The sequence below is a fragment of the Camelus dromedarius genome, chromosome 14 (genome assembly GCF_036321535.1).
Source record: "Camelus dromedarius isolate mCamDro1 chromosome 14, mCamDro1.pat, whole genome shotgun sequence".
NCBI classification, from domain to species: Eukaryota; Metazoa; Chordata; class Mammalia; order Artiodactyla; family Camelidae; genus Camelus; species Camelus dromedarius.
Window position 1 is genome coordinate 58,099,775 of NC_087449.1, and position 12,294 is coordinate 58,112,068.

The 12,294-nt window shown below is 55.5% G+C and overlaps 2 protein-coding genes across 2 annotated transcripts; one reads left to right on the plus strand and one right to left on the minus strand.

The window, feature by feature from the left end:
* Window positions 1-102: 102 nt before the first annotated feature.
* AKR7A2 (aldo-keto reductase family 7 member A2) lies at window positions 103-6,311 on the plus strand. The gene is made up of 7 exons (XM_031464216.2): window positions 103-440; window positions 2,914-3,101; window positions 3,278-3,382; window positions 4,100-4,196; window positions 4,355-4,454; window positions 5,023-5,152; window positions 5,913-6,311. The coding sequence occupies exons 1-7, from the start codon at window positions 122-124 to the stop codon at window positions 6,072-6,074; spliced, it is 1,101 nt and encodes a 366-aa protein (XP_031320076.1). The 5' UTR covers window positions 103-121; the 3' UTR covers window positions 6,075-6,311.
* Window positions 6,312-6,883: 572 nt separating this feature from the next.
* On the minus strand, window positions 6,884-12,250 carry MRTO4 (MRT4 homolog, ribosome maturation factor). The gene is made up of 8 exons (XM_010997656.3): window positions 12,021-12,250; window positions 10,123-10,181; window positions 9,166-9,269; window positions 8,480-8,561; window positions 8,122-8,189; window positions 7,708-7,859; window positions 7,338-7,414; window positions 6,884-7,230 (listed from the first exon to the last, which is right to left on the minus strand). The coding sequence occupies exons 1-8, from the start codon at window positions 12,046-12,048 to the stop codon at window positions 7,081-7,083; spliced, it is 720 nt and encodes a 239-aa protein (XP_010995958.1). The 5' UTR covers window positions 12,049-12,250; the 3' UTR covers window positions 6,884-7,080.
* Window positions 12,251-12,294: the final 44 nt, after the last annotated feature.

A 12,294-nucleotide genomic window follows, 5' to 3' on the forward strand; every position in this document is an offset into this window, starting at 1 on the left:
AACGAGCGTGCGTGGAGGGGCGCCGCATTACTTTGTCCTCATTCCCTCACCGCCTCCGGGGCTCCACCCCCGTGGCGGGTGGGCGGGGCCCGAGGCTCCCCACTACGCAGGCGCCGACTTCATGCTCCGGACCTTGTCTCGCGCAGTGGTCCGCGCAGCCATTCGCTGCGCGCGTAGCCCCCAGCCTCCCGAGTCTCGCGCCGCCGCCGCTATGTCCCGACCGCCGCGGGCCTCCTCGGGTTCTCCGGCCCGGCCCGCCACCGTGCTGGGCACCATTGAGATGGGGCGCCGCATGGACGCGCCCACCAGCGCCGCAGCCGTGCGATCCTTCCTGGAACGCGGCCATACTGAGCTGGACACGGCCTTCATGTACAGCGACGGCCAGTCCGAGAGCATCCTGGGTGGCCTGGGGCTCGGTCTCGGCGGCGGCGACTGCAGAGGTAACTCCTGGCGCCCGCGTCCTGGCCCCCAGGCCTACCCCTGCACGGTGCAGCCAGACAGTCCCACGGGACGCTGACCTGACCCCAGCCGTTCACCAGCCTCGGTCAGGACAGACAGCTTAGTCCTTTTCCCGGGGCTTTGACCTCCCCTTGGTCACCCCGCAACTCTGATTCCCTCTGCTCCTCAAGCCCCAAGCGCATCTTACCCTGGTCAGCTCAACAGTGCTTTGTCCTGACCACTTTCCCCTCCACTTCCTCCCCTGGGGTTTACAACTCGGTAACCCCCAAATGTTACCCTGAGCCAGATCTAGTACTTCGTTTCTACTCCCATTGCTTTTTTAGTGCACCGCTGCCGCCCTGGCCTCCAGAGCTATGCCGTACCCTGTTCCAACCCTGCCAGGTGCCCATAACCGGTTCCCAGGCGTTCTTCCTACGCCCTTCTGCCTATTGTCCTCACTGCTCTTGAGCTCCCCCAGCGCCTTTTTCTCATCCTTGTCTTTCGTCAGTCCCTAGACTTTACTCTGTTCAGTTGGCAGTATCCCTGACTTTCTTAGGGAAAGCTGTAGCCTTATCATTGGCTGGTCTGAGGGAACAGGGGTGGTAGAGTGAGGAGGAAGGTGTAAGGGCTAGGTAATGCCTTTCTGTCCATTCCTGTAGTGCTAGGCTTTTCATTGGCTGTAGAAGGGAAAGCGATGCTATCCTGTCCCCAGGGAGCTCAGAGTCTAGTGGGGAAGATGGAAGCAAGTGATTGCAGGGGAGCCCAGAAGAGGAAGCACTTTTAGGGGGAAGAGGGCATGACCGGAACAGGGAGAGGCACTAGGGAAGGCTCAGAGAACACTGGAGCTGGGCCTTAAGGGACCAATAGTGGTTTGCTGTGCAGAGAATGAGAGGAAGGGGCATGAGAGGCTGAGGGCATAGCTGCGCCAAGATGGGGCTTGGAAATGCAAAGTGCCCAGTGTGTGGAAGGATGGCCAGGAGGCAGGTGTGGCTTCAGTAGAGGATGTGTGTGGGTGTAGGGATGGTCCCTCATCAGCCTGATGCCACTGGAAGTGCCTGGCACAGGATGGGACCCAACAAGTGTCAGCTGTTACTATTACTACCACACTCTGATTCCTTTTTTCCATCCTGAGGCTCTTCCTTCCCAGGTGTGGGCCGCTTGTGTGCGGTCCCCTCTAGGTCCTCGTTAGATTCAGAGCCTGGTGGATCTGGAGGAACAGACTGGAAATGTGCATCTCAGACCCACACTTTCTAGTTCACCTGGCTGCCTCTCGTTGCTAGTGAAGATTTTGTTTCTGAGTTTTTTCCCCTCCAGCCCTTCCCTGCTTCCTTCTTTGAGGCCTGGCACTCACTGGGTCAAAGTCCTCAGGCCGGACCCGAGGGAAAGTTCACACCAAGAATGCAGGGGGAATTGAGAAGTGTAAGGAATGGAGAAAATCTGGACTTGTTCTCTAATATCCAAGTGGTCTGATGACTCCCTCCCTTGTGAACTACTGAGTTGCCTTTGCCAAGTATGGAAAGTACAGAATCCAGAGAGCCAGAGTTCTTCATAGCACTTCCAAGCTGCTTGCAGCACAGAACACTGTCTCGTTCTCATGGGGAGTGTCTCTACAGTGGATGTGAAGACGTGCATACTCCCGGGAGTCTGGAAGGGGAGGGGGAAACCGTAATTGCCCTCTGCTCATTTTACCTTCTACCTCTCTCTCAAATTGATCTGCCAGGGGCTAGGCTTGGCAGCTGGCTCTCTCTCCTGAGTTCTTGCACCAGCCTCTTTACTTGTCCCCCTGTCTGCAGGCCTGTCCCCTTGACTTCTCTCTCTGTACCACAGCCAGAGTGAGACAGTTGACCAGTTCAGTCATAAAATCTTTGAATGATGGTATTTGAGAAAACCCTTTGGGATTTAGGTCTGTGCCCCCTTCTCTTGTCTCGTGTCCCGTTGCTCCCTGCCTGGAGTTTGTACTTTTAGAACTCAGAATTGCAGATGACCCTTCACATACTGTGCTTTCTTGTCTCTGTGACTCTGCCCGAGTTCCCACCCTTCCTTGTTGGCTGTAACTCTTTTTGGAGACTCAGCTCCGGGGTCAGGAAGCCCTCCCTGGAATTCCCAGGTTGACCACACACCTGTCCTCTGGGTTCTACCCCACTTACATATTGTACCGTCACTGTCTAGGCTTTGAGCTCCTTGAAGGCAGAGATTGAGGGTTTTTAGTTCATCTCTGTGTACTTGGCCCCTAGTACAAGACTTTGCACAGCCAGCAGTTGCGACTAATAATACAACAGCAGTGAACACTGAGAACTCACACGTGAGAACTTGTTTGATCCTCACGATCTCCCTATGAGGACAGTTCCATTGTTACCATCCCCATTTTACAGATTAGAGAATTGAACCTCAGAGAACTGAAGTAACTAAGCCTGAGTCACTTGGCTAGTAAGTGGTTGTAATAAGTTTCTTAACCTTTATGTTCTTCCTGCAAAGTGAAAATCGCTACCAAGGCCAATCCCTGGGAAGGGAGGTCCCTGAAGCCTGACAGTCTCCGGTCCCAGCTGGAGACATCACTGAAGCGGCTGCAGTGCCCCCAGGTCGACCTCTTCTATCTACATGCACCTGACCATGACACCCCTGTGGAAGAGACACTGCGGGCCTGCCACCAGCTGCACCAGGAGGTGAGGGTGGACCCCTGCTCCTCTCTTTGACCTATCATTACCCAGGAGAGTAGAGGCTCCAGGGCTGTCCCAGAGCAGAGCTGGGGAGAGACCCGACTCCCAGCATCCCCAGCCCAGTCTCCCCTTCCTAGCGTCCCAGGCTGTGATGGGTTCTGACCTTGGCCTCTCCCCTGCAGGGCAAGTTTGTGGAGCTTGGCCTCTCCAACTATGCCGCCTGGGAGGTGGCTGAGATCTGTACCCTGTGCAGGAGCAACGGCTGGATCCTGCCCACCGTGTACCAGGTGAGGCCAGGGCTGCAGAGGCCTCTGTCCCCAGGGTGCCTGTTGATCTTGGGTCCTCCCAGCCCCTCCGACTGTCCCCGTGCCCTCTCCATAGCAGCCACTCCCTTGCTTACAGCTGCGGATGGCTCCCGGGTGCCCTTAGCCCTGCCACCAGGCACCTGCTCTCTGCTCTGGCTCCCCTTCCTGCCTGCTGTGTGCTTCCATCCCTTCCTGTTTCTCCCTGTGCACGTCAGCCTGGAACACTCTCCCACCTTCTCCCTGCAGACTGCCCAGGTCTCACTTAGAGGCCTCTGCCTCTGAAAGCCTTTCCTGACAGCCCAGTGGGGCCTCCAGTCTCCAGAGCTTGTCTTCATATATTGAGCGAGTATTTGTGAACATCCTTAATGATTTCAGAGCCCACCTCTCTGTGATCACCTGTCTTCTGTCTGTTTTTAACGCAACTCTAACATCTCTTGGAAGCAGAGACCTTACTAGATCCACTTGTGTTTGGGAACTCAGTGTCCAGCCCACAGTTGGTGCCTACAGGTATTTACGGAAGGACATACCCCGTTCAGTGTCCCTTCGTAGGGGCCAGCACCATCTCCTCATCCCCTTCCACCACTAGTGATTTTGGAAATTATTGCTGAAGTCATGGACAGGTTTTGACTGAAGGTTTTTAAAGAAAGCTGAGGTCCCCTGACCTGTGCACCCTCTCCAGCTGGCCCCTTCTGCCTGCAGGGCATGTACAACGCCACCACCCGGCAGGTGGAAACGGAGCTCTTCCCCTGCCTCAGGCATTTTGGACTGAGGTTCTACGCCTACAACCCTTTGGCTGGTATGGGACAGACTTGGGACCTGGGAAGCAGGGAGGGGTTTGACAAGAAGCTGGGCTGGGTCCTCCATCCCTCCTGGGTACCCCGCTGGCCCCACTTCGGTCCAGAGCAGCCTCCAGGAGCAGTGCGGGCAGGGGATCTGATGACAGCCTTCCCGCAGGGGGCCTGCTGACCGGCAAGTACAAGTACGAGGACAAGGACAGGAAACAGCCTGTGGGCCGCTTCTTTGGGAACAGCTGGGCTGAGGTCTACAGGAATCGGTGAGCTGCGGATGGGCCACGTCAAGGTGGGGGGTGGGGAGGGGGTCCCCTCTATCTGAAATGGAGAAGTTCTAGGCTGCTTTCCTGGGGGCTCCAGGCCTTCCTTTGCTGCCTGGACCTACATCTCGATTCCTGGAGGTATTACAAAACGCCCCATAGGGTTTCTTGTTTTCTTGTGATCTCCGTGACAAATCCCTGGACGATATGCCGGGTCTTCCAAGTCATAGCTCTTCCCTGAGAAATGCTCACCACCTGCCAAGAGGGAAGGAGAGGGCCTTGGATGGAGGCTTAGGAAGCCTGGGGCCGAATTGTGCCTCTTTACTAGTTGCCTGTTTCTCTAGGTCAAGTGAGGACAGGCTTCGGGGTCTCAGGAGTAAAGATACTGTTGTGGTCTCTGGTGAGGGAGCCAGCATCCTGAGTGGCTCTGCTGCCCAGTAATGCAGGAGACCCACAGCCCTTCCATGCTGCGGGGTAGGGCTGGGCACAGCTGCCCTGCTTGGCTCTTGGACTATGGCCCCCAGTGTGACTCCATGGTATTGACCTGTGTCACCACACTACACCTGCCCAGGTTCTGGAAGGAGCACCACTTCGAGGCCATCGGCCTGGTGGAGAAGGCCCTGGGGGCTGCATATGGGCCCAGCGCCCCCAGCATGACGTCGGCCGCCCTCCGGTGGATGTACCACCACTCCCAGCTGCAGGTAACCCAGCCATCCCCAGAGGCTCTGCTTCTGCCCTTTTAGGGGAGCCGGAGTTACCTTAAGGTGATTTCTAAATAGTTTTTACCTCTGAGATGTCTTCCTGTTGTTCTTAGTAGCTGTCCAAGTGCCAGCCCTGTAAAGAGGGCTTTACAAACATGGATTGAGTGATCATGTTGGCCTGATGAAGTGTGATTATTCCAGTTTTACTGATGGGAAAACTGGGGTTCACACAGCTGTGAAAGGGGTAGAAATGTATCACAGATTTGACTGCAGCCCACTCGTCTGGTGGGAGCTGGAGCTCCCCTCTCTGGTGCCCCGCGTCTTCCTGGCTAAGATGTTTCTCCAGCTTCAGCCTTACACAGTTGCATAGTGTCTGGCACATAGATAAAGTAGGTTTTCAATAAATGGGAGCTAAGAACTTTCCATAATTTCTCATTCCCATAACCACGCTGAGAATTGAGAAGCAGATTGACTCCCAGGGGGTTTAAATAGTGGAACCAAGCTTACCCAGCTGCTAGCGGCAGAACTGGGCTCTGAATTTAGGTCTGTCTGATGATGAGCCGTGTAACAGCAGGAGGAAAGACAGGGTTTGGAGTCACAGTTACCACTGTTGAAGGTACCTAAAGTTCTTTCCAGAACTGTGTAGGGTGTAAATAAAAATCAGATCCCAAGGCTTGGCTGGGGTGGGGCTGGAGGGGGAGTGTAACTGGGGTCACCATGCTGCAGAAGAGCATTGACATCTGGCCATCTGCCCCTGCAGGGAGCCCCAGGGGACGCGGTCATCCTGGGCATGTCCAGCCTGGAGCAGCTGGAGCAGAACTTGGCGGCCACTGAGGAGGGGTCCCTGGAGCCAGCCGTCGTGCAGGCCTTTGATCAAGCCTGGCACCTGGTTGCCCACGAATGTCCCAACTACTTCCGCTAGGCCTCGCCCTGACTTGGGGTGGCAGGCGGCACACACCTCTCTCTCACCTGGCCAGCTTTGACCTTTAACTGCGTTATGTATCCAGTTCTTCTCACAGTCCCTGTTCACAGATCGTTTATTTCCTCTGTTGTTAATACTCCCAGTGGCCTCCGTCATGTGACGGGGCTGCCGTCTACTCGGGCATTTCCTGTCTGAATAGAGCCCCTTGACCTGGCTGAAGCCCAGGCCCACAGCAAACCTGGTGAACGTTTCCTCTATAGCCTGCGGCCTGTGTCCTGTCCTTCCCGTGGGCTTGGTGAGAAGCAGGCAGGAGTAGGGGTTAACCTTCAAAGGGCAGGGGCAGCGGGATGGTCTCCCCAGCCTCCTGCCCTGAATCCAGGTTGACCCCTCAGCAGCAGGGCTGGAGGTGGCCCTCACGCTTCTTCCCACGAGAGACAAGAGAGCTCACACCCAGAGGCAGATCGCCTCTCACTTAGAATCACCTCATTCAACACTTCGAAATGGAATTATTTGGGCAAAAACCTACCGCTAGGGTCACCATCCAGCAGAATAAAACCTCTCAGGACACCGTGGGACATTTTAACATTCACTCCGTTTCAGCAGTGGCTTTTTACTCTTGTCTTAGCAAATCCCAGTTTCCAGCCAGGAGCACGAGGGCTAGAGGACGGGAGAAGCCCTGGCCCTGGTGGTTCCTCTCGTGTCCCCAGAGCTATGTGGCCCCGGTGCTCACACAGGAGCCAGGGTGGAAGCTGGCTCAAGGTGAACAAAGGGAACCTTGGGAATCCAAACAAAAGTCCAAACCCAAAGGCTTTTTAAGAAAAGTCTCTTTTGCAGGGAGACACCCTGCTGACAAAGTTTTATTATTTACAGAGAAACAGTCTGTCCCTGTCGCCTCTCTCATCTTCACCCACAGCCAAATAAACAGCTGCTCCTACAGGGGGTGGCGGCAGTCCCATGTGGTCCAGCCAAGAGGAGACATGAACAGGCCCTCAGTCCCAAGGACCCATCAGCTGTCATCGTCCTCCTCTGATTCGTCTTCCGACTCAGGCGCGCTCTCTGGCAAGTCATCGCCCATCTGCTGGAACCTTCCAGACTGCGCATCCCACATGTATTCGATGGTCACCTTGAATTCGGCCATTTCATACCCGAAAAGCTTCTGCAAGAGACAAAGGAAATCAAAGGTCAGGAGGAACAAGTGTGGTCAGAAGTGTCTGTGGCCCCTCCTGCCTCGGCCTGGAGATGGCTGGAAGGGGTCACACTCACCAGGACGCGGGCCTGCTCCGGGGTCAGCACATCACCCTCCCTGCACACCTCGTAGTCGGACAGCAAGGTCACCACACCTGCAGAGGAGGGCAGGGGTTAATCAGCAAGCGTTCAGCTGCCTGGGAGTTTCAGGGCAGGGGACAGTGACCCCTACATAGTCCCTTAGCCGCCGTATTCTGGCTGTAAGTCACTGTCCGCTTTCATCCCAGCTCTGAGGGGGGCGCTCAGCCCCACTTTCACATGAGAAAATGGAGGCTGGTAGTAATAACCTGCTCAGCCAGAACGGGGAGGTGGGGGCAACGGCAGGCTTGGAAGCCTGCAACCTTGGCTGCTAAGCTGTGACCTTTCAGCTCTAGGGACGTCCCCGTACCTTTCTTGAGGGCAGTGGGCAGGCCCAGCTGCCTCAGCTGCGGCTCCATGGAGTGGGGGAACTGCTCCAGGGGCCCCGGGTCCAGGCTCACGGTGAAGGTTGCTTTGTTCCCCGCTCGAGCGTAGTCCATTTCCGTGTATTTTGTGAACCACCTCGGGGGAAAGGGAAGTGGCAGGAGGGGTGGTTTGTGAGGGGCCCGCCCACGCGCCTGGAGTCAGGCTCTGCCCTGGGCCTCGCCCCCCCACCCCCATACTTCTCAGCTCAGCCTGGAGAGAAGTGAAGCACTGGAAAGAATAAAGACTCGGTAACAGGGTTCCAGGGACCAGTTCTTAGCTGATGTACAAAGCCCGGGATTATTCCTTCCCTGGAGACCTCCCCAACCTTTCCCTTCCCACCACTCCCCCAAACACTTACTCGTTTACTTCCTCCTTAGTGCGATTGGTGAAAAGGAGACCAACTTCACCCCTCAACTTCTTGCTGACCTACAAAACCACAGTGAGGTCGGTTCAGTCACATTAGAGCAGTGGTTCTCCACTGGGGACAACACTGCAGCCCCACCCCCCACATCTGGCAACATCTGGAGACATTTTTGGTTGTCACAGCTGGAGGTGGCGGCACTACTCTCTGGGCCTGGAGGTTAAAGCAGAACAGAGCTTTACGCCAGGCCTTGCTCTCTCCAACCCCAGGCCAGCCTGACGGCCAGAGTATGTGTCGTGAGAGCAGCAGAAGGCAGCCTGGCCTTGGCCCCTCCCAGGGTGGCCTGGAGACTCACCTGATGCAGATTGTCTTTGTACTCGTCAGATGGGCTTCGACCCAAGGCTACCATCATCACTTTGTTTTTGCCGAAGAACATCCTACAGAGAAAAAGAAAGATTCATGAAGGAAGTGCCTTGCCCTGTCCTCCCTTTAGTTAAGGGCAAAGCAGCTCCAGTCTCCAGAGCCTGAGCCTAGGCCTAGGCCATTTTGTAGCAGAAGGTATGGCCGGAGGCTCCCATTTTTCCACGCAGCCCTGCCCCCTCTGTCCCCGGCCCAGGGTCCCTTTTGTTATCTTCCTGCACATTCTCTGACATTCACTGTATTTTGTCTCAGCCACTCTGAGTGTTAGGTGATCATGCCCCCCCCGGCCCACACCCCCATCTGGATGTATGGAAGAGGCCCATTTAATGGTATGAACCAGAGCAGGTGAAATGTTCCTTAAGGGACCACACCCCAGGGTTAACGGAGTTCCTTCTCCTGGAGGAATCCCTGAGCAACACCCAAGTCCCGCCTCTGGAGGAGCTCAATGCCAAGACCAGCTTTAACAGTTAACAAGCACCTGTTGCTGGAAGTGTGGCATTTTGTTCTTATTAAGGCGCCATCTGTGACCCTAGTACCCAAGGCCGTTAGCTGCCCCTGTGCTTTGAGAGCAGTCCGGCCCCTTCGGTGTGAGGGCAGCCCCCCCCTCGGCCGCTCACTCACCGGCTGTGCTTCCAGGCGCTGCGGATTTCCTTCAGCTTGCTGTTCCTCATATTGGCCACAGAGAAAATGAAGAGGTACTTGTACATGTCCACACATTTCCGAAGCTGCGGGACAATTCATGGGGCTCTGGAGTCCAAGGGGCAGCAGGGGTTGGGCAAGACTATGGCCTCAGACAGGAAGAGTCTGCTCTCGATCTCTTACAACCATGGAAGTTTAGAGCCCGAGGCCTCACACTTCCACTACTGAAGCCAGGATACTCAGTACAAGGGCTGCCCTGATACCAAGCAGGGAAAGCTGAGCCCAGGCCAGCAACCCACCATCCTCCCAGGCTTCCGACTTACTGCAGCCAACAGTGGAACCAGCCGCTTTGCTTTGTCTAGTAGCTCTTGACAACCTAGAAATTTAGCTACACTAGGATGGCTCCTGCTACATGAAAACATAGAAAGCCTTACTGTTTACTCATAAGAGGACACAGCTTATTGGCTCTGTGGTGCCCACGTTGCTGGCTGCAGCCACAATGAGCTGGAAGCAGCATCTCTGAGCAGTAGACTCCGCTCTCACCCAGCCCGCAGCACTAAGGCAGTGCAGTCAGAGGGCTGGTGCATATACCCACATTTGGTGACTCCCTGGCTTTCTGACGTGGGGCAAGTTAACCCATCTCTGTAAACTTCAGTTACCCAACTGCCACAGTCACGTCGCATCTCCCTCCCACGGATGCTGTGAGGAAGGAGTGGAAAGGCACGTATGAAACAGCACTGCAGGGCAGAGCAAGAGCTCAATCAAGGCTGCAAAGCATCACTACGGGAGCTTTTATTGGTGCTGCTGCTGGAGGAAAAAGGGCTGGATCAGCAGCTTGATTTCTTTCTTAAAGCAGCATGTTTCCCTGACAAGCAGCCCTACACCCACCTTTGTAAACCAGACACAAGTTCTGGAAAAATAGAAAGAACAAGCTCTTACCTCTTCTATCAAGTTCTGTTTCAGTTCCAAGCCTTTCTTGGCAGTTTTGGTTAGGGAGACTAATACAGAGAAGAAAAAGGGGACGGTGAGACAAATGGGGACGCCCTGGAGACTCGTTTTCTTCTCCCCTTTAGCAGCCCAGCTGGACCAAGCCAGTCTGAGGAAAGGCGGCAAGGCTTTCGCGGCCACTACTTCTGGTACACAAGGCTACTCCCAGGGTCCCCAGAGAACCTACTCTCCAGTGTTCCGGAGCCTGAAGATCCCTTGATCTTTCCTGTTACTTAGACAAACCAGGTGTTCCTTAGCCCCTCTGAGGCTAACCTGAAAATCCCTCCTGAGGTTTGGGGGCAGGGCTGGTACTGCCTCTGCTTTCAGTGGCGGACCTCGCCTGCTAGCCATGGTGCATAGAGATCATCTCTGGCTGGTCTGTGCTGTGGAAGGACGAGTCTGGGGACAGTAGCTCCTTTGCCACATCTTGTCTTGCAGTTTGGACCCATGGATGCAACAATGCCTCTTTGGGGAGGGACAAGCATCTCTAACAGCTGGGGCCCAATCTGCCTCTGACTCAGAAGGTTTGGCATTTGCCAGATTTGACCAGGGCTCTCTCCACAGCATCCGATTATTCCACAAACACTTAAGAGAACAGCAAATGAAAAGCCCTGGCTCCTAGGAGGGGGCCACCTCTTGCACTCACAGTCCCTCTTCATGAAGCACACATGTAGAAAGGTAATCATACCAGTAGGGGCAATTGCAGCACTGGGCCAAGCCAGCACCTTGCTCTCTTGGATTATTGCTGGTCTGGCTGCTTCTGCACCTGTCCACTGACCCTGCCTTCTCCACTCTATTCCCAAAAAGGCAACTAAGGTGATCTTTTAAAAGTAAAGTTGAACCCCATCAATCCCTCTGCTCACCTGGGTTTTCGAAAGGTAATTCCTTGCAAAAACCTTTCAAGCCCTGCACACCCTGCCCAATTCCCACTCTGCTTTTTGCTTGCTCTGTTCAGCTACACTGGCCTCTTATCCCAAAATATGTTAAACATGCTCCCGTTCCAGGGCCTATGTACTTTTTGGTGCTCCCTCTCTTCAGACCACCACTCTCCCAGGTAACTCCAGGTTTCTGCTCATTTGCCTCCTCATCAGAGAGGCCTTCTCTGTCCTCACTATACAAAAGGATACCACCATCTCTTTCACTTTTACTCCAGGGGACTCATTACTATCTGACTTTATTTATTCGATTTTTGGTATTGCAGGGGAGAATACACTTCTGACGATTAAAATGTTAAGCTCGATGAGGGCTCCACGCCTTCCTTGTTGTAACTATCGTGTCCTCCAACCCCTGGAGAGTGCCAGACCCCTAAATACTCGTTCAGCGAATAAACTAGAAAGCTAGGGTGAGAGACGCACCACGGTAGTCGGGAGGTGCCTACGAACTGCCAACCAAGAAAAGAGCCAGTCATACGAAGACCGGAGCACAAGCACGCCAGGCAGAAGCAACTTCAAGTACACAGGACCAGACTCGGGAATAAGCCTGTGCTGAAGGAAAGGCGGCTAGGGTGGCGGGAGCGCGAAGACCTAAGAGACCGGCTGAGGTAGGAAAGGTGGGCCACGGCGAGATAGGGCACAGCCTGGGTGTTCAGAGGCTGTTCCCCGGTCAGTCGGCCTTGGAAAAGCTCTCCAGGCCGGCCAAAACAGTCTCCGCTCCTTGACTCCACCAGGCTCCAGCCTCCTCCGGTGCTTCCGGTGCTCCTGCCGCCCCCAAGCCCCCGTCTATCCCAGCTCACAGCGTAGCGAGCCCGCGGAGGTCCTGGCGTCTTACTCAGTGCCCCCGAACCCTCAACAACAGCTGACAGACAGCCGACGAACTCCCCCAACCCGGGTCCAAACGCCCCTTTCGCCCACCTTTCTTGTCGCGCTTGGATTTGGGCATCTCGCTGCAGACACGTGCGGCGGAAGGCGGTGTTGCCTATTAGGACCCCAGCAGCGCGGGGGCCTCTGGGACGGCCCTCGGGGGCTGCCCTCGCGCGTGCCTGACCCAATCGGCTCTGCGGCCAGCCTCTCCCAGCCCGGCCGCCGTCTGCGCTCTTCCCCTAATCTCCGGGGCGACTTCCCGCGAGGGCTGGGGACTCCGAGTTCTGAGCGGCCAATCGAGGGCTCCGCGCACGGTCCCAACTCT

What these genes read in the sequence shown, in the direction of transcription:
- AKR7A2 (XM_031464216.2), top strand. Translation starts at nt 122, where the DNA reads ATGCTCCGGACCTTGTCTCGCGCAGTGGTCCGCGCAGCCATTCGCTGC. An exon ending in CGGCGGCGGCGACTGCAGAG is followed by an intron (nt 441 to 2,913) that starts GTAACTCCTGGC and finishes CTTCCTGCAAAG; the next exon opens with TGAAAATCGCTACCAAGGCC. An exon ending in GCTGAGGTCTACAGGAATCG is followed by an intron (nt 4,455 to 5,022) that starts GTGAGCTGCGGA and finishes ACACCTGCCCAG; the next exon opens with GTTCTGGAAGGAGCACCACT.
- MRTO4 (XM_010997656.3), bottom strand. Translation starts at nt 12,048, where the DNA reads ATGCCCAAATCCAAGCGCGACAAGAAAG. An exon ending in AACAGAACTTGATAGAAGAG is followed by an intron (nt 9,270 to 10,122) that starts GTAAGAGCTTGT and finishes ATTGTCCCGCAG; the next exon opens with CTTCGGAAATGTGTGGACAT. An exon ending in ACTAAGGAGGAAGTAAACGA is followed by an intron (nt 7,860 to 8,121) that starts GTAAGTGTTTGG and finishes CTTTCCCCCGAG; the next exon opens with GTGGTTCACAAAATACACGG.